At 41.2% G+C, this 22,155-nt stretch overlaps 1 protein-coding gene across 1 annotated transcript in view; it reads right to left on the bottom strand.

Annotated features, from left to right (window-relative positions):
* The window catches only part of LOC311050480 (protein diaphanous homolog 3-like), a 380,395-nt gene that overhangs the window by 214,173 nt on the left and 144,067 nt on the right, over positions 1 to 22,155 (bottom strand). Inside the window, exons 13-17 of the mRNA XM_084064564.1 lie at positions 20,560 to 20,678; positions 20,400 to 20,464; positions 19,853 to 19,957; positions 15,801 to 16,121; positions 7,619 to 7,733 (exon numbers count right to left, since the gene is read on the bottom strand). Coding sequence (XP_083920690.1) covers positions 7,619 to 7,733; positions 15,801 to 16,121; positions 19,853 to 19,957; positions 20,400 to 20,464; positions 20,560 to 20,678 — 725 coding nt within the window. The remainder of the gene's footprint in view (positions 1 to 7,618; positions 7,734 to 15,800; positions 16,122 to 19,852; positions 19,958 to 20,399; positions 20,465 to 20,559; positions 20,679 to 22,155) is intronic.

Genomic DNA, 22,155 nt, shown 5'->3' with positions numbered 1-22,155 from the left:
ACCCACAAACTCACTTTATTCACTTATTTCTACTTTGCCTCTCCCCCTCTACTAGGGCTGTCACCATTACAAATTTAAGTTGACGAATAATTATCACTCAAATAATTGCGATTAACGATTTAAAATGAATGGAACATTATGAATAAAAAAGACATTTCTCTTTGGCTTTTAGCCTTCGTAAACAAAAGTTGCACAGGGCTGATATGACAAATAACATTTAATTACTTTATACTTAAAAACACGTGTCGCAACGCGACACGTTTTGAACTTATAGATCTGCTATTTCCACTATTTTTGTCATTTTTTGAAAATATTAATTTTTTTAACACATCGGGTGCCAAACACAATCTGAACCGTGTTTTCAGTCTTTTTTTTGGATGGAGGATATCATAAAATATACACATAAAATATTATTGGATTTTATCAGTTAAATTCTGAGTCGGGTACAACCCTAGTCCCAACTGAAGCCCACAGTAACTGCTTTATTTGATCACAACCTACATTAACACCAAGTGACTGACCACCTCGCACAGTTTGGTCTATAATTTAGAGCATATTCATTTTAATGCATCAGAGCCGGGGATATAATATGTGTACTTGCGTAGGCTCTCTGCAGAGATTTGCCGCTAATGAACAAAGACTTCAGGAAGGAGCATGTAAATCAGCTCATATTAGTCGAGAGAGATGGTCTAATTTCTGCTCGCTCTGACCGACAGCGAGCAGGAAAGACTGAAAAGTAAACACAACCGTTTGTTTACATTTTGTTCACCCAACTGATGAGATAAAACGGAGCCGACCCTTAAAAATCCCATCTCATTCTGAATTAAACTCCAAACAAATACATAAGATAAATAAAAGCACACATCCATAGAGGATATTGCTGCTGTGAAAACACGTTGAAGTTAATTTAGCACTTTAACCCATTAAGGGCTGAGGTTCCGATTCTACAAAACGTCTTCTAAATCCTAACAGTTTTTTGAACAAAAACTTATGTTGCTATGTCTAGTGGTTCTTAAACGTTTTCCATGTCAAGGACACCCAAAATGATATGTATTTGGCCGCAGACCCCCATCTCAAAATATTTGGTTCCAGGGACCCCCCAGAAGCAAAGATTTGAGTTAAAAATGTTCGCTTTAAAATAATATTTATTCAAAGATTTTCACGATTTTCCAAAAATAGCAGATCTACAAGCTCGTAGCGCGGCACTCGGTGCCGCGCTACGAGCTTGTAGATCTGCTATTTTTTGAATAGCCAAAGTATAAAATAATGCTTTTTAGATGCGTTCCAGGTCTTAATGGATTAAAAGACACATCTCATTCTGAATTAAACTCCAAACTCCAAACAAATACAAAAGATAAATAAAAGCACGGTTCCATAGAGGACAATGCTGCTGTGAAAACAAGTTGAAGCTCATTTAAGCGCTTAAACTCGCACAAAGGTTGATGAAATTCCAGGGAGAATAACTTTTTAAGGCTGAGTATGGAGTTTAAGCCCGCAAGCAACAAGGAAGAAAAACAACGAGCCAAACACTTTGCCTCTGTACTTGATCAGGAAAAAAGAAAAAAAAAACACAAGAGTCAGGAGTCTCAAAAAACAGCACAAGCTGTCCTCATATAACAGTTGTTTGTTCACAGGGTAGAGAAGGTCTCTCTCAGATAACACAACAACAGAGAGAAGTGCAATCATAGGGAAACTATACGGAAGGGCTTCAAGAGACGCGGGTTAATATTTAATGGAGAGAACTGAAATAAGACCATGTTCGTTTTGAATGTTTAATGCCGTTCCAGATGCCGTTGCTCTTAACCCATTAAGACCGGGAACGAATCTCTGTCATGCTTAGATTTCTTTGGGTTATTAGAAAAATAGCAGATATACAAGCTCATAGCGCAGCACCGAGTGCCGCGCTATGAGCTTGTAGATCTGCTATTCTGGGGGGAAATCGTGGAAAATTGTGGGTTTTGAATATAAAGCGAACATATGCAACTCAAATCTTTGCTTCTGGGGGGTTTCTACAAATGTCTTCTATATCTTAAGAGTTTTTTGAAAAAACGTATGTTGCTACGATATCAGTGGTTCTCAAAAATGTTATGTATTTGGCCGTGGACCCCCATCTCAAAATATTTTGTTCCAGGGACCCCCAGGAGGTAAGTAACAAGAGTTAAACATGTTCGCTTTAAAAACAAATATATTCAAAGATTTTCAGAAATCGTCACAATTTTTCAAAAATAGCAGATCTACAAGCTCATAGCGCGACACTCGGTGCCGCGCTATGAGCTTGTAGATCTGCTATTTTTGAACGGCCGAAGAAATCTTAAAATGACACACGGAAGATGCGTTCCCGGTCTTAAAGGGTTAAGTGAGACGGAGCATGATGCTACATGGCCGTGTTAATGAGAGGACACGCACACACACGGATGCACACACGTGCACGCACTCGCACACACACACAGAGAGCTCTGGGTTGAGCAGCAGCACCGTGGCGTAACAGCTCAGCCCAGCAGAAGTGTTTGCTCCTGGGGAAAGAAGCAGGAGAAGATTGGGAGGAAAAAGCTTGTGAGCGAGCGTCTGGGTTCTTCTGACAGCCTACAGTATATCCAAGCAACCTTAAAAAAAAAGTCACCAAACCTTAAAATGTATTATCCATGAGCAGTGACCGACCAGAGAAAGGCTGCAGAGCGGGCGTGCACGTTTTTTTTGTGTGCGCATGTGTGCCTTATAATACGATGATGAAACGGCCCCTATGTGATTGCTTCTCATCACATGTGTTTCTGCATCGATGCAGCCGAGTCGTTACCCTAACCCATTAAGACCTGGAACGCTTCTGTGTCACTTTTTCATTTGAGCTAAAAAATAATTATTTTACACTTTGGCTATTCAAAAATTGCAGATCTACAAGCTCGTAGCGCGGCACCGAGTGCCGCGCTACGAGCTTGTAGATCTGCTATTTTTTGAAAAATCGTGAAAATCTGTGAAAATCTTTGAATATATATATTTTTAAAGCGAACATTTGTAACTCAAATCTTTGCTTCTGGGGGTCCCTGGAACAAAATATTTTGAGATGCGGGTCGGGGGGCCAAATACATATCATGTTGGGGGTCCTTGACATGAAAAAGGTTTGAGGACCACTGATATTATAGCAACATAAGTTTAAAAAAAAAAAAAAAAAGGTTAGGATTTAGAAGAAGACATTTGTAGAATCCCCCAGAAGCAAAGATTTGAGTTACAAATGATTGCGTTTTCACAATTTTTCAAAAATAGCAGATCTACAAGCTAGATCTGCTATTTTTGAATAGCCCAAAGAAATCTTAAAAATGACAAACACAGACGCGGTTCCAGGTCCGAACGGGCTAATAGAGAAGTACAGTTGTCTGTCGTCGTCGGACATCCTTCCAATGTCCTCTCTAGAGAACAACCCCAACACCTTGCTTTGACTGTTTGTCTATACCTGCACGCCCCTTAGATCTGCCTCCATTATTCAACACTTGTCAGGGATGGAAACATGCATGGGGCTCTCTCTCTCTCCGGGTTGTGTGTGTAGGAGGAGACGGTGTCTCCTCCTGCCGCCTCCTCAAGAGGAGCGGCATAGAGTTGTGACAGGTAGATAACACCTGGATGAATAATTCAAAATGGCATAAGCCATGAGCTGAGCCCGGTGACAAGGCGACAGGAGAGAAAACACAAAGAGACGACGTGAATAAATCATCTGAGAGCAGTAACTAATAGACCAAACAGCAACAGAGGACAAGACTAGATAGCATCGTGTGCTTACCGCCACGTTTCCCCAGCTCTTATCGTGCTAACAAGCTCACACATGAATATGCTACAGCTTGTCAGACATACTAATGCACATGTTCATATAACTGCGGTGGTGTCTCATCACGCAGCATTGCCTGCAGGAATAGTAAAGACAATTCGATGCAGCTCACCAACAGCAACCTAATGGATTTACATGCCAGCAGAGCCTTGGTGGTGGGGAGCTGTAATCGCAATGGTAGTGACCGTGCTCGATATGAGACACGAGAACAAGAAAGCTCCCCGGTACGATGTGAAAATACTAACCGTATGGGTCCATTTGGTTTCTATTTAACAGTCTCAGAGTTACAAATGGATACATTAACACTGTTTTAGGGCGTAGTAGGGTGTGCACCCTACACACACACCCTACAACATACTGGAGAAAAAAACGACATGCATGGACATATAATGGGGTATCGATTGCTAACATCAAAGACGACAAGGCATGGAGAAACAAATTAGTGTCTGCACTTCAGTTAAGAGTGTGCTGCAGGATCTGGTCTTATGGTGGGAAGAAGAGCGTAGTAGGAAATTAGACCCAATTGAAGCCTAACAAATGAGTGTTCACTTCTGTCATGCACGTCCGCCCTATCCATTCAATGAAAGCCATAAAAAACTATTTGAGTGCTAATAGCGGCCCTGTAGGGTGGTGATGCAACACACAGACACACACACACACACACACACACAACACATCCTCCTGTGTCTGTGTTTGTCTCGAAATGCCTCAGCATGAAATGAGTCATGCAGCAGTCGAGTATACACCAGAATGAGCACGCATGCAAAGCAACAGGGTCTACGCGCGCGCGCCGGACAGTGGTGAAAGTAACTAAGTACATTTACTTAAGTACAATTTTGAGGTATTTGTACTTTACTTGAGTGTTTCCAATTCCCAATACTTTTACTTCTACTCCACTACATTTCAGAGGCAAATATTGTACTTTTACTCCACTACATTTACTTGAAAACTTTAGTTACTAGTTACTTTTTCAGATATAAATTATGATATAACGAAACACACACTAACCACTTTAAACCTAGGCTATTTGAAAATAGCAGATCTACAAGCTCACAACGCGTCGCATCGCGACGCGTTGTGAGCTTGTAGATCTGCTATTTTCAAATATTTAGTACTTTTACTTTTGGTACTTTAAGTACATTTTGCATGCCAATACTTTCGTACTTTTACTCAAGTAAATCTTTAATTCTAGGACTTTTACTTGTAACAGAGTATTTTTTATATTGCAGTATTGGCACTTTTACTTAAGTAAAGAATTTGAGTACTTTTTCCACCACTGCCACTGAGAAATTCAAACGTGGAGTCATTACTCTGCTGAGCATTACTTTACTAAACCGCCGTGTACAGAATGACAGTGAAAAGGGCCACAGTAATGAGCCCAGAGAGCTGAACTAGAGGAGAGAGGAAAGAGAGAGGATGGAATAGAAAGGGAAATGGTCAATGGTCGATGTAAGGGCTAAATAGAGGGTGAGGATTAACCGATTGAGACCTGAAGCCGATTCTACATGTCTCCTAAATCCCAACAGTTTTCTGAAAAACGTGTTTCTATATCAGTGGTGCTCAAGTTATATGTATTTGGCCGCGGACCCCCATCAAAATATTTTGTTCCAGGGACCCCCCAGAAGCAAAGATTTTAGTTAAAAATGTTCGCTTTAAAAATATATGTAGTCAAAGATTTGCACACATTTTCACGATTTTTCAAAAATAGCCCAAAGTGTAAAATAATGCTTTTTAGCTCAAATCTAAAAATGACACAGTTCCAGGTCTTAATGGGTTAATAAGGCTGTGTCTCTCCACCAGACACCTCTTGTTCCAGCGCTGCATGCTGGTGGAGCTGGAGGTGAGCGCCTGGTGGTGGTCATGCTACAGGTGGTGATTGCAGGGTGTGCGCTTTTGCTGTTGCTATGATACGTGGTACCACGAAGCAGAAGAAATATTGCTCCATGCCTGCCCTATTCTCTCTCTTTTGTTTTTTTTGGCTTTTTTATGCCTTAACCCTTTAAGGCAGGGAAGGGAACGCATGTGTGTCATTTTAAGATTTATTTGGCTATTTTTTTAGAAAAATCGAGAAAATTTGTGCAAATCTTTTATTATACATTTTTCACTCAAATCTTTGCTTCTGGGGGTCCCTGGAACAAAATATTTTTAGATGGGAGGGGGTCCGCGGACAAATACATATTATTTTGGGGGTCCTTGGCATGGAAAAAGTTTGAAAACCGTTGATAATATAGCAACATAAGTTAAAAAAAAAAAAAATGTGTTGGGATTTTGGGATTTTGAAGACATTTGTAAAATCCCCAGAAGCAAAGATTTGTGTCAAAAAATGTTGCTTTAAAAAAGTATATATATATATTCAAACTAAAGATTTGCACACATTTTCACGATTTAAAAACAAAACAAAAATAGCAGATATACAAGCTCATAGTGTGCCACTTGGTGCCGCACTACGAGCATGTATATCTGCTATTTTTATATACCCAAAGAAATCTTAAAATGACACAGATGCGTTCCCGGTCTTAATGGGTTAATCAGACAGACACAGTGAAGAGAGGACAGGACATGTGGACAGATCAGGGGAAAGACACAGCAAATGGTCCCTTTGAACCAGCGACACCCTGAAGAAGACATGCTGCGCCCATGTGGTAATATGCATTAACCATTCGACCTATCAGGTTAACCCCAATGCTGCCTTACTGTCTATGACATTATGCTAATCCATTCTCCTCATACAGGCATGGTTTCTCAGCAGAATCAGCCATTACACGTCCTTCCATACCACTTCAACCTTAGCGGTACGCAACGTGACATTAATGAGCTGCGTGCGTTAACCCATTGAGACCTGGGACGCATCTGTGTCATTTTTTTTATTTCTTTGGCTATTCAAAAATAGCAGATCTACAAGCTCATAGCGCGGCACCGAGTGCCGCGCTATGAGCTTGTAGTTCTGCTATTTTTGAAAAATCTTGAACATTTTTGCAAATCTTTGAATATATATATATATTTTTTTTTTTTAAGCGAACATTGGTAACTCAAATATTTGCTTCTGGGAGATTCCACAAATGTCTTCTAAATCCTAACCATTTTTTGAAAAAACTTATGTTGCTATAATCAGAGATTCTCAAACTTTTTCATGTCAAGGACCCCCAAAATGATATGTATTTGGCCAAAGATCTCAAAATATGTTGTTCCAGGGACCCCCAGAAGCAAAGATTTGAGTTACAAATGTTTGCTTTGAAAAATATATATTCAAACAGTTTGCACAAATTTTCGTGATTTTTCAAAAAGATTAACAGATCTACAGTACAAGCGATGAGCTTTGTATATCTGCTATTTTTGAGTAGCCCAAAGAAATCTAAAAATGACACACAGATGCGTTCCCGGTCTTAAAAGGTTAAGGGACATGTAAGTTGCTTCATCTGAAAACAGGCAATTTGCTACAAAGTGCTGGCCGCTGAAAAGCAGTGGAACATCCATATTGGGTTGAGGATACTGACAGCAAAAGTCCTCCATAGAAAACAATGAGAAAAGCCAGGTGTACTATGAAACCACAGGTCTCTGGTGGTGGAGACACCAGAGCCTAAGAGTTAATTTATACTTTGACAGACGGAACACGTTTTGCAGCGGTAAATCTGTCATTTCCGTCAAGCAACGCGTTCCATGTTAATTTATTGGCACTCTGTGGATATATTTGTGACTGTGTGAAGCTCATTGCATCGACTCTACTACAGCAACATTGTGTGAACAGAAATAGGAGAGGCAGATAGAGACATGCGGTAAACTGTGCAACGGGTTAATAAGACTGACCTGTTCTCTGTGAAGAAAAGGTAAGAGCCAGTCTGTTGAGCAGCCCGGGTTTTGCATATCGGACCTCGTCGACCAGCACCCAGAAGCACTCCTCTGACATTTCGTTGGGACGGATCTGCGAACACAACAACCACACGTAAATAATATGTCCAATGGCACATAATATGTACTTAAGCCATTAGGACCTGAAGCCGATTCTACGAATGTCTTCTAAATCCCAACAGTTTTCTGAAAAAAACGTGTGTTTCTATATCAGTGGTGCTTTTTCATGTCAAGGACCACCAAAATGATATGTATTTGGCCGCAGACCCCCATCTCAAAATATTTTGTTCCAGGGACCCCCAGAGGCAAAGATTAAAGATTTGAACACATTTTCAAGATTTTTCAAAAATAGCAGATATACAAGCTCATAGCGCGGCACTCGGTGCCGCGCTATGAGCTTGTATATCTGCTATTTTTTAATAGCCAAAGTATAAAAGAATGTTTTTTAGCTCAAATCAAAAAAATGACACAGAGACGTTTCAGGTCGTCAGGGAAAACTTCACCGCCTAACACGTCATTTTGCGTAATCGATGATGGCAAAGCGAGGCCGATGACACAAAACTATGACATTTAATGTCACAGGCGTACACTTCTGTTTCTCACAGCACAAATGCATCATCAAGTATCTCTTCACAACAAAATATGTGAAACAGCACAATCATCAGTGTTATAGTCATTTAACTCCAGCGTTACAAATGGATAAATTAACACAGAATATTGTGACACATCCGCTGTGTGTTCAAAAGGAGGCTACACACATAAAATACAAAAAGTGGATAGTAAAAGAACATCCCAAGAAACAGCCACACAACCTCCCCAGACCACTATTATGTTTGATAAATGTTTCTGTAGTTTAAAAAGATCTTAATTAGTCTTAGTCTAACACAGGGGTCTTCAACAGGGGGTCCGGGACCCCTAGGGGGTCCTCAGAGTTACTACAGGGGGTCCGCCAAATCTTTGTGTGATATGATTTTTTTTTTACCTTAACCACTTGAACCCTAGCATCCTTTTTCTGAGGAGACCTTTAGCAAAAAATAGCCGATCTACAAGCTCACAACGCCTCGCGCTGCGAGGCGTTGTGAGCTTGTAGATCGGCTATTTTTGGCAAAGAGGTGTTTGGTGTAGAGGGAAAAAGAGCAGACCAAGTAAACAAAAAAAGTTGAATCTGAAACACAATTTTATACAATATCTATATTGTATAAAATTGTGTTTCAGATTCAACTTTTTTTGTTTAGGGGGTCCCTGCTTCATCTCTCTCTCAGCTAGGGGGTCCTTGGCCTGAAAACATTGAAGGCCCCTGGTCTGACATGTTCTTAAAGTGGCTTGATTAAACCAAGTACATTTCTTTCATTTCTGCTCTCAATCGGCCCTTTATTCCCAGCACTCAGCCTGTCACTCATTATTTCCCATTGCAAACGGTATGGAATAGAATTTCAAAGCAAGGATTAGGTGGTTGTTGTTGTTGTTGTTGTTGTTCGGTCGATTTCAAATGAATGACAGATGGGGAATAACATATTGCAAACCGGTGTGAGAGCTGGCCAAATGTATATAAAAGAGTGGGAGATGGAAAGTCGCGACAGACGGACAGATGCTGAAACAAAAAGACGCTGGAGGAGGATGGATGGACACAGACAGACACAGGGTTAGATACACAGACTGACAGATACACAGACAGATAGACAGACAAGATGGATAGATATATGGTTATCCTCATGCATTGAAGGAGGCATGAGCTTCAGCTTGGGCTCTCCCGAGGCTGACAGAGGGAGAGTAGCGCCCAGGGGATTACATAGGCAATTGGCACTGCGTAAAAAAAAAAATCACACCCTGTGTGAAGGTAGCGGCGCCTTTGATACATTTTGTCATCGATATGTGTTTATAATGTGTTTATAGCCACGTGTCACGTGAAGCTTGACCAATCACTTTGTTGACGGGTCTGACCAATCAGAACGTTGACGGTGAACACGGACAAAGTCAGGTATAGAGTAGGATCCGCTCTATACCTTTAGGTATAGAGCGTTGACGGGTCTGACCAATCAGAACGTTGACGGTGAACACGGACAAAGTGTAACCCATATAAACATTTTGAGTAAAAAACAAAAAAAGAAGATGGATAGAGACAGGCAGATATGGTGTTGATTTTTTAAATGGCTCTGTAAGAGGCACGACTTCTACAAATGGGTCTGTGTATCTGTCTCTTTGTCTGTCGCTAATCTTGCAAACTCGGGATGAAACCTTGGCCAAATGTTCTTCATAGATTTGCCATACTGTAAATCAGTGGTTCTCAACCTTTTTCGGGCCGTGACCCCCCAAAACTGTGTTCTTACTATTATTTGACAATTTGGCTAATGTTTGACCAGTTTTTATAGTATAGTTTGTTGATTACTTTTGATGCAGTAATGGTCTTTGGCTTGTAGATCTGCCATTTTTGAATAGCCAAGGTGTAAAATAATGCTTTTTAGCTCAAATCAAAAAGTGACACAGATGCGTTCCAGGTCTTAAGGTCCTTACGTACCGGCGAATATAGCGAATATTCGCACGAAAAAATCGCCCCGGTGTGTAACAACCTTTAATCTTGAAATTGAAATAATTCTGTAAGGAGTATAACTGCCACTGTGATACTGGACATCTCTCATCTCTAGCACTTATAGGCTATTTCTGGAGGACTCTAATCAGACCTTTAGTCTATGAAGAACATTAACATATGCCAGCTAATAGCGGGGGCCTTGAGAAGTAGTCCACAGCTGACTGTTTGGCTCACGAGCCAAGAGAACCCATTCCGCCAAGAGATCGACCACCAGCATCTGTGTGGAGGCCAACTGGCAACAAGGCCACTGGCAAACAAGTCCCAGCCCAGGCCTGTTGCCCTATTACTTATTTATTGTTATTATCATTAAACTGGCCGGGTGTTTATTCATACAGTAAATACATTATTAAGGGTTAAAAAAAGCAAGATGCATCTTCATTAAGCAGAGATTTTAATTACTGTAAACCAAATGAATGTAATTACTTACTAAATCATGTGCATAACCAAACATATGTGTGCTTACTTCTGTGTGTGTGTGTGTGTGTGTGTGTGTGTGTGTGTGTGTGTGTGTGTGTGTGTGTGTGTGTGTGTGTGTGTGTGTGTGTGTGTGTGTGTGTGTGTGTGTGTGTGTGTGTGTGTGTGTGTGTGTGTGCGTGTGCGCGTGTGCGCGTGTGTGTGTGTGTGTGTGTGTGTGAGTGAGTGAGTGAGTGACAGAGAGAGAGAAAGAGACACACACACACAGAGAGACAGAGGGAGAGACAGAGGGAGAGAGAGACAGCTAGACAGAGAGACAGCTAGACAGAGAGACAGCTAGACAGAGAGACAGAGAGACAGCTAGACAGAGAGACAGACAGACAGAGAGACAGAGAGACAGCTAGACAGAGAGACAGAGAGACAGACAGACAGAGAGACAGCTAGACAGAGAGACAGAGAGACAGACAGACAGAGAGACAGAGAGACAGCTAGACAGAGAGACAGCTAGACAGAGAGACAGAGAGACAGACAGACAGAGAGACAGAGAGACAGACAGACAGAGAGACAGAGAGACAGCTAGACAGAGAGACAGACAGACAGAGAGACAGAGAGACAGACAGACAGAGAGACAGAGAGACAGAGAGACAGAGAGACAGAGAGACAGACAGAGAGACAGAGAGACAGCTAGACAGAGAGACAGAGAGACAGACAGACAGAGAGACAGAGAGACAGAGAGACAGACAGACAGAGAGACAGCTAGGCAGAGAGACAGAGAGACAGACAGACAGAGAGACAGAGAGACAGAGAGACAGAGAGACAGACAGACAGACAGACAGACAGACAGAGAGACAGAGAGACAGCTAGACAGAGAGACAGCTAGACAGAGAGACAGCTAGACAGAGAGACAGACAGACAGAGAGACAGAGAGACAGCTAGACAGAGAGACAGACAGACAGAGAGACAGAGAGACAGAGAGACAGCTAGACAGAGAGACAGACAGACAGACAGACAGAGAGACAGAGAGACATACAGACAGACAGACAGACAGAGAGACAGCTAGACAGAGAGACAGAGAGACAGAGAGACAGAGAGACAAAGAGACAGCTAGACAGAGAGACAGACAGACAGAGAGACAGAGAGACAGACAGAGAGACAGCTAGACAGAGAGACAGAGAGACAGAGAGACAGACAGACAGAGAGACAGAGAGACAGAGAGACAGCTAGACAGAGAGACAGAGAGACAGAGAGACAGCTAGACAGAGAGACAGAGAGACAGAGAGACAGAGAGACAGAGAGACAGAGAGACAGAGAGACAGCTAGACAGAGAGACAGAGAGACAGAGAGACAGAGAGACAGAGAGACAGCTAGACAGAGAGACAGAGAGACAGAGAGACAGAGAGACAGCTAGACAGAGAGACAGAGAGACAGAGAGACAGAGAGACAGAGACACAGCTAGACAGAGAGACAGAGAGACAGAGAGACAGAGAGACAGAGAGACAGCTAGACAGCTAGACAGAGAGACAGAGAGACAGAGAGACAGAGACACAGCTAGACAGCTAGACAGAGAGACAGAGAGACAGAGAGACAGAGAGACAGAGACACAGCTAGACAGCTAGACAGAGAGACAGAGAGACAGAGAGACAGAGAGACAGAGAGACAGAGAGACAGAGAGACAGAGAGACAGAGACAGAGACAGAGACAGAGACCCGACCTATAATAATAATCCATATGTTGATCTTCAGTACACCTGCATGGTCAGATGCCCTCTTCTACAGCACATGATCTAATTAAAGCTCTGAAGACGAGACTGAGCTATACTCAGCAACACCACAAAGACCTTTGAAAGGTACACACTTAAACTTTGAGTGCTCCGTATAGTGAGAGAAAGTTTGAGGACAGCTTCATCATTAACATCACCATATGGGTGTGTGGGGGTGGGGGGGGGAGGTTGTACAGCTGTGCAATTACACGGGCACTCCTTGTGTCCTGCTCCAAGCTACATCCTAAACTGCTGCCCGGCCCATAACGTCAATAATAAGCATATGGTCCACTTTGTTCAACAGCTGCAACAATGTACAGACCAGATTAATTATTAACCCATTAAAGACCGGGAACGCATTCGGTGTGTAATCTTTTTTTATTTCTTTGGGCTATTCAAAAATAGCAGATCTACAAGCTCGTAGCGCGGCACCGAGTGCCGCGCTACGAGCTTGTAGATCTGCTATTTTTTTTTTTTTTAATGGTGAAAATGTGTGCAAATATTTGAATATATATATATTTTTTTAAAGGAAACATTATTGACTCATATCTTTGCCTCTGGGGGGGTCCCTATTACAAAATATTTTGAGATGGGGGTCCGCGGCCAAATACATAACCACCCATATAGAAACACGTTTTTCAAAAAAACTGTAGGATTTAGAAGACATTTGTAGAATTCAGCCAGAAGCAAAGATTAAAGCTTTTCTCTCAAATTTTGAGTTACAAATGTTCACTTTAAAAACAAATATATATATTCAAAGATTTGGACACATTTTCACAATTAAAAAAAAAAAAAAAAATAGCAGATCTACAAGGTTATCTACAAGACTCCCGGTCTTAAAGGGTTAATCGCGATGTGAACCAATATCACTTGTAGCGTGAACTATTATCACTCTGCAGAGGTACAGAGCAACATCTGCTGAAGCACCACTGAGACTGCCCTGACAATAGGATCTGATCGTCTCAGAGACTTTGGTTTGCCAGGCTGCTTTTAATGACTCTTGGCAGGGAATCAGGAAGTTGTTTTTCCTGATTCCTTGTGCAGGAACATCTGTAGCAGCATTAATAACGCTGCCAACGCATATCAAGAACAAAGTTATGGGGAGTGTGGAGGAACAACATTCAAGAGATCTGCCCTAGATCTTCAGCTTCCTCTAAAAAAACAGAAATTTACATGACTTTTATCCAAAAAGCTCACCCTGAATCTTCCTCGCATCACCACTACATTTAACCCATTAAGACCTGGAACGCACCTGTGTCACTTTTTGATTTGAGCTAAGAAAGCATTATTTTACACTTTGGGCTATTCAAAAATAGCAGATCTACAAGCTCGTAGCGCGGCACTCGGTGCCGCGCTACGAGCTTGTAGATCTGCTATTTTTGCAAAAATCGTGAAAATGTGTGCACATTTTTGAATATATACATTTTTAAAGAAGACATGTTTAACTCAAATCTTTGCTTCTAAGACCCCCTAGAACAAAATATTTTGAGATGGGGGTCCGCGGCCAAATACATATCATTTTGGGGGTCCTTGACATGAAAAAGATTGAGAACCACTGATACTGAAACATAATTATCTTTCAGAATACTGTTGGGATTTAGAAGACATTTGTAGAATCGGTTTCAGGTCTTAAAAGGGTTAATTTCAGTAGAAATGCAGGCCTTGGATGCCAAAGCGGGTTTAGGGTTGTAAATGAATAATATGACCTTGCCTTGTTGAAAACAAGTGTTGCTTTGAGCTGGTGTTTTCCTATTGCCTACACACACAGTATTATCCTCAAAGCAGTGTCTGGAAAGCTAATAAAATTACATGTGGATCACTCACACAAGGCCGTGGTGTTTACAAGCATTGTTTGCGGTTGAGTGTGAAATAAACTGTTGAGGACTCGGCACGGTGGCCCTGATTCACACACACACACAGCAACATGCTGGCCAGAACCTCCAGTTATAATACAAATATTGCATCAGCCAGCCTATAGTGGCCTATTTTCTTGGATGATTCACAACAATGTGACAACGTATCGTGCCAAGCATAACTCGCCATTAGGCATGTTAACGATTCACTCAACTCATGATACGATTCCAATCACGATTTGAGGTTCACGATGCGATTTTTTTAACTAAAATTATTTTCGAGACAAATGACCAAAAAATCTTTTTTTTCTCTTACACAAATCTAATATTTTCTTCTCTTGTATTATTATTATTTTTTTTACAATACTGTGTTTTCTCTTTCAATACAGTAGCAAATGACTGAAAATTCTCTTACAAAGATCCTCCTTCGCACATGTCAGTGACATCACTGACGAATCCTTGGTATCTTTATAACCAAGCTTTGAACATAATGGCGTACGTCCGTGCTACTTCCGTGCTGCACAATAGTGACATCACAGTCGAATCCTTGGTATTACGATCCTATAGCCTTTCAACGTGTCTGTGTTTACCAGCGCCGTCACTCCACGCTGTATTTTGATTTGTTTTTTAACAGGATTATTATTTCATGTCAACATTCAAGTACAACTATCAGAAGACGTAACCCAGGTAAAGTAATGCGTCACTCTGCAAGTTTAACTAAAGTTTTCCACCTGTCCAAATGTTTCTTTTGGCTATGTTTCATCCGTGTGTCATTTTTAGATTTCTTTGGCTATTCAAAAATAGCAGATATACACGAGCTTGTAGATCTGCTATTTATTTATTTTTAATCTTGAAAATGCATGCACATCTTTAAATATATATATATTTTAAAGTGAACATTTTAACTCGAATTTTGGCTTCTGGAGGTCCCTGGAACAAAATATTTTACAAAATGTTTGCTTTAAAAAAATATATATGTTCAAAGATTTGCACACATTTTCACGATTTTTCAAAAAAATAGCAGATATACAAGCTCATAGCGCGGCACTCGGTGCCGCGCTATGAGCTTGTAGATCTGTTATTTTTGAATAGCCCAACGACATCTAAAAATGACACACAGATGCGTTCAGACGCGATTCACTTTTTTTATTAAATCGATTTAACCCATTGAGACCTGAAGCCGATTCTACATGTCTCCTAAATCTCAACAGTATTCTGAAAAGCATATGTTTCTATATCAGTGGTGCTAAAACTTTTTCATGTCAAGGACCCCCAAAATGATATGTATTTGGCCGCGGACCCCCATCAAAATATTTAGTTCCAGGGACCCCCAGAAGCAAAGATTTGAGTTAAAAATGTTCGCTTTAAAAATATATATATTCAAAGATTTGCACACATTTTCACGATTTTTCAAAAATAGCAGATATACAAGCTCGATTTAAATCGATTTACGATAAATCGATACACGCCTACTCGGCATGCAGGGCAACAACAAGTGAAGGCGTTGCACGGGGGGGCGGGGCTTACCTTGGACCAGTTGAGGCGCTTCATGGAGGTCTCCAGCTTGAACTCCTTCTTGGCCCGGAGGCCGTAAGGCAGCACGCCGCCGTGGGTGGGGGAGCCCAGGGCGCCCCCCCCGAACAACCCCGGGGGAGGAGGAGGAGGTGGGGGCCCGCCAAAGAGAGGAGGAGGCGGCGGAGGACCACCACAGCCGGGTGGCAGGGGCGGTGGAGGTGGTGGGGGAGGAGGTGGGGGCGGGGGCGCCAAACCCCCGCCCGGAGGTCCACCACCGGGGAAGGGGGAGGAGCAGGCGTGGGCGGTCGACAGACCCACGGGTACCGCTCCACACTGGGAGAGAGTGGGGAGAGAGAGTGCACGAGACGGTTAGTGTTCATTTAACCCATTAACACCTGAGACCGATTCTACAAAATGTCTGTTTTTAGAATGTCTTCTAAAAACTGTTTTTTGGGGCGGTGTAGCCGCCCCCTATAAGTGAGTTTTGGACACTGACCAATCCTGCACCGTGATTGGCCAATAGTCTACAACGCATTGTATACCCCTAACCCTTCCATTGTTAATGCAAATCGATACTTTTGCAAAATCAGCCAATCACATTACAGCTAGTGTCATCACCACTAACTGTAATGTGATTGGCTGACTTTGCAAATTCAGGACTGTGATTGGCTAGCGAAACACATGACACATGTGCAGCCCTATGAATAGCAGTATGGACTTAAAAAAAAGTAATTTATCCTTTTTTTTAAGTGGGTCATGTTGTGATGACCACACACCGCCCACTTCACACTGGGTGTGATTTTTTTTTTAAACTTGTTACTATGTCAGTGGTTCTCAATCTTTTTCATGTCAAGGACCCCCAACATTATATGTATTTGGCCGCCGACCCCCATCTCAAAATTTTAGTTCCAGGGACCCCCCAGAGGCAAAGATTTGAGTTACAAATGTTCGCTTGAAAAAAAATATATTCAAAGATTTGCACACATTTTTTATGATTTCTCAAAAATAGCAGATCTGCAAGCTCGTAGCGCGGCACTCGGTGCCGCGCTATGAGCTTGTACTGTAGATCTGCTATTTTTGAATAGCCGAAGTGTAAAACAATGCTTTGTTAGCTCAAATCTAAAAATGACACAGATGCTTCGGGTATTAATGGGTCAACTCTGAGCGAGTAGTTCATTTCTACACTGCCAGAGTGGAATTAACACAGGATTTTACTGGAGTGGACATATAGGAAAACAAGCAATCTAAAAACTAACGTTACAATGATATTGCTTATTATGCATTGAAGGCTGTGAGCTGCTCAACATGGGAGGGTATGCTTGACTACATCAGCTTTGTGTTCTGAATACTATACAGCAGAGCTATCTACTGTGCAAATAACTGGGAGACCGTCAGAATATATGAAACGACGTTCAAACATGTCACAGAGTTTTTCTTCATAAATAGTCTTTAGTTTTTCAATATAGGCTCTTTGCTTTCAAAGTTACTATTTATTTTAACCTATTAAGACCGGGAACGCATCTGTGTCACTTCTTGAGTTGAGCTAAAACAGCATTATTTTACACTTTGGCTATTCAAAAAATAGCAAATCTACAATCTACGAGCATGTAGATCTGCTATTTTTGAAAAATCGCGAAAATGTGTGCAAATCTTTGAATATAGATTGTTTTAAAGCGAACATTTTTAACTCAAATCTTTGCTTCTGGGGGTCCCGGGAACATCATATTTTGAGATGGGGGTCGGCGGCCAAATACATATCATTTTGGGGGTCCTTGACATGAAAAAGTTTGAGTTCACCGATATAGAAACATACGTTTTGTCAGATTGGGATTCAGAAGAGATTTGTAGAATCGGCCTCAGGTCTTAATGGGATAACACAGCATGTGGGCAGATATAAGGTACGGTACACAAACAGAATATGTGATAAAGAGAAGAGAAGTCGAAATGGAATCAGATTGGAGTCAGATGCAGCGATGTGAGGCCATTATGCCACACAGCCCGGCATATCGTGCTGTCTTTACCGATCTCAGTGTGATACGGTTAGGAGGAGACGTGTCCTGTCAACCGGCCCAACAGAGGCCAAATGCCCATAAACCTTCCTCAATCTTTACAGATCAAACCCCTTCTTTTCCAAAAAGGTAAAAATCAAATGTTATAACCAGGGCAACAAAGCTTGGTAAATTGTACGGTACAGAGCAAATGGCTTATTGATCCGGGCAGCAGTTTTAGATTAAAGACCCACACAAAAGGTCAGCCTTGGGCCCTTTTGCTCTGCTATACCACCGCCTCTGGAGGGAAGAACACCTTCGCTGAATTACCAAGTGTAAGTGTGTGCGTGTGTGCGTGTGCGTGCGTGTGTGTGCATGTGTGCGTGAGCTTGTGCATGAGAGTGCCTTCTCTGGTTTAAACCATTAAGACCGGGGACGCATCTCTGTCATGCTTAGATTTCTTTGGGCTATTCAAAAATAGCAGATATACAAGCTCGCCGCGCTATGAGCTTGTATATCTGCTATTTTTGGGGAAAATTGTGGGTCTTTGAATATATATATATATATGTTTCTAAAGCGATCATTTGTAACTCAAATCTTTGCTTCTGGAGGATTCTACAAATGTCTTCTAAATCTTAACAGTTTTTTTGAAAAAATGTATGTTGCTACAATATCAGTGGTTCTCAAAAAATGTATTTATTTGGCCCCTGGACCCCCGTCTCAGAATATTTTGTTCCAGGGACCCCCAGGAGTTGTAACAGGAGTTAAAAACGTTCGCTTTAAAAAATATGTATATTCAAAGATTTGCAAAAATCTTCACGATTTTTCAAAAAAATAGCAGATCTAAAAGCTTGTAGATCTGCTATTTTTGGGGGAAATAATCTTGAAAATCTTTGAATATATACATGTTTAACTCAAATCTTTGCTATTTTTTGAATAGCTCAAAGAAATCTAAAAGGCCACATATGCGTTCCAGGTCTTAAAGGCTTAATGTATCACAGTCATCGGAGCCAAGCTGCTGTTTGAGTATTCGCTCTGTGTTTACTCTCCCAAATTGAAAAATTATCAGGAAAATAAAAAAGAAGTTCTCTCCCCCTCTCTCTCTCTCTCTCTCTCTCTCTCCCTCTCTGTGAGTGGGTAGCTATCTCGCCACGCAAGGACTACTGAGAGAGCAACTCTCTGGAGTGGTGGTGGAGAGAGTACGGTATAAGGCCTGGTGGTGGTGGTGAGGGAGGGAGGGTGTGAAGGCGGGCTGTCAGAATAAATTGCTTTTAGAACAATTTCCTCTTATGGGATAGAGATCAGAGAATTACGCCTGGTCACAGTTCTCATTAGACTTAGTGTTAGTCAGGAGAGCAGCCTCCATGTCAAACCACACCGCAGACTCGGCTGGACAATGGAGCCAAAGAAAATAACACAGAAAAAGGACAAATAATGAGAGAGAGGGAAAAGGAAAGAAAGTTGAATGTCAATTCCATGCTAGCTAAGCTTATAGAGTTCTGTTGAGTAATCAGATTTTTTTTTTTGGACCACTCGCTTTTCTTTTAGCCCATTAAGACCGGGAACGCATCTGTGTCATTATTTGATTTAAGCTAAAAAAGCATTATTTTACACTTTGGCTGTGCAAAAATAGCAGATATACAAGCTCGTAGCGCGGCACCGAGTGCCGCGCTACGAGCTTGTAGATCTGCTATTTTTGAAAAATCGTGAAAACGTGTGCAAATCTTTGAATATATATTATTTTCAAGCGAACATTTTTAACTCAAATCTTTGCTTCTGGGGGTCCCTGGAACAAAACATTTTGAGATGGGGGTCAGCGGCCAAATAGATTTTTAGGGGTTCTTCACGTGAAAAAGATTGAGCATCACAGAAATGTGTTTTTTTTTACGTTTTTCAGAATACTGTTGGGATTTAGGAGACATGTAGAATCGGCTTCAGGTCTTAATGGTTTAAGGAGAAAGAAAAATGGAAAGAAATAGAAGAGAAAAGATGTGTACCGTGACTTTGACACGAGTGGGTAGAAAATAAGACGTGGGAGAGAAAAGTGCAGTATATTAGGTACAGTACTGTATATACCTGGGACCTGAAGGCCTGTAGCTCTGCTTGCAGCGAGGCCACCGTCTCCTCGTACTTGGCCAGCTGACCTTGCGCCTCCTGTCTGCTCAAGAACTCTTCATCAAGCTGGACAGGGACATTTACATATATATTGAATATGTTCAAACAAACAAATGTTCAAGTGATAATAAAATAATTAGCATTCTGTCAAACCGTTTCCCCAGGAGTGATTGTAATCAGGCTGTATAATTAATACCTCAATCTGTCCATGTGTATTTCATCACCATTAATTAACCGAAGGAGGACGCAATAAAGAAAATGCATGGAAGCTATGCAGAACAAACTCAAACATAAGCTTAAACTATTGTTAGCATTTAGGGACAACGTTGTTTTGTAGCTCGAGGCCAGGCAGAAATGTATACATTCAAATGTCATCAGAGCAAAGTCATGACACCATACAGTACCATGTGGTTAAGACACATTGATTTACCATATTCTACATTCATAATCAGGCATAAAAGCAAAAAAAAAACATTGAAACACATTATGAGTGTTGATAAATACTTGCCTTTTGTGCCAGTTCAGAAGCTCTTTGCTCGTACTCATCAACACGAGCCTTGTCTACACACACCTCTGAAAACGTGAACAATACATTTTATTCAGAACCATTCAGAAAGGGATTTAAATGCCCTCTAAAGAAAAAGGCCCAGAAGAAGTGGGATACTTGCCCAGTAGGTGGCTGAAGTCCACATCGAGACGCTTGCGGTAACTAAAGTCAGGGTCAGTGCCACTGCGGTGGAGGACGATCTGAGAAATACACTCCTCGATGATCTTAAAATACTGGGATCTGAAAAATGGAATAGAATACATGAACGTGAGAGACTTGTCTTACAAATCGTCCAAATTAAAATAAAAAAAATACATATATTATTATTATTATTATTATTAACTATTTCATTGCCATGGACGAAAATTCCCGTCCGATTTTTTATTTTTTCTATTATTATTATTTTTGGGGGGGGGTTCTCAAAATAACTAGGAGATAACGCTATCCAAAAAGTTGCTGCTCCATTCACTTCAATGTTAAAAAATAAACGGAGGAGAAAAAAAAGTTTTACCATGTATTTTTGAGTGAAACACGCTATTTTCAAACATCAGACAACAAATGTCAACGAGTTCAAAATTACCTCGTTGACATTTGAGAAAAATAGCAAATGGAATGGGGACATGGCGTCAACTCAGACAAAACAGGAAGTACTCAAAGTAAGGCCATTTTTTTCCTGTGTTTTACCATGTATTTTTGAGTGAAACACGCTATTTTCAAACATCAAACAACAACCTCGTTGACATTTGAGAAAAATAGCAGATGGAATGGGGACGTGGCGTCAGCTCAGACAAAACAGGAAGTACTCCAAGTAAGGGCTATACAGTACATGTCATCGTCCGGTCATAGCTGATGTTCAGGCCAGGGGGTGCGTATGTTGTTCAAGGCACCGTGATTCAGATAAAAGTCCTTAACAAGACCAACGCAGCTTAGAGGGATGCAGCACAATTTACGGTGCTCAGACAAAATCAATGAGAAATTCTGCCCACTTGAGCAGAGACACAGTCTAGCAGCATCCTGACACATCTCTCTCTCTCTCTCTCTCTCTCTCTCTCTCTCTCTCTCTCTCTCTCTCTCTGGTCTAGTGATGCTGGGTGGACAGAAAGAGAATAAGGATGTGGAATGACAAAGAGGTTTATTACGGGACGACAGAGAAGAATGACAGGGGTATACAGAGAAGGTGTTGTGTGAGTGTATGAATTTATACATTCAACCTGAGCTATTGCTATTGATGTGGGTTTGGATTGATATGAACACATCTGTCATGGCATCGACTTTGCTCGGTCGTTCTTTGCCAATTGAGATCACAGCATGATGATAAGACACGTGTGACTCCTGCTGATAGCATACAGGTTATTATTAACTCTCTGTTAATATAAATGTCTATGACAGGGGAGTAAAAAGTAGAAATTAACCCATTAAGACCTGAGGCCGATTCTTACTTATGTCTTCTAAAGCTTCTATATCAGTGGTGCTCAATCAAACCTTTTCATGTCAAGGACCCCCTAAATGATATGTATTTGGCCCCATCTCAAAATATGTTGTTCCAGGGACCCCCAGAAGCAAATATTTGAGTTTAAAAATGTTCACTCGAAAAGAATATAAATATATTAATTTGCACACATGTTCTTGATTTTTCAAAAATAGCAGATCTACAAGCTCGAGCTTGTATATCTGCTATTTTTGAATAGCCAAAGTGTAAAATAATGCTTTTTAGCTC

The sequence above is a fragment of the Gymnoscopelus microlampas genome, assembly GCF_963454915.1.
Source record: "Gymnoscopelus microlampas genome assembly, chromosome: 1".
Lineage (NCBI taxonomy): Eukaryota > Metazoa > Chordata > Actinopteri > Myctophiformes > Myctophidae > Gymnoscopelus > Gymnoscopelus microlampas.
The sequence above is the reverse complement of the archived record's forward strand: the minus strand, read 5'-3'. Positions and strand labels throughout refer to the sequence as shown.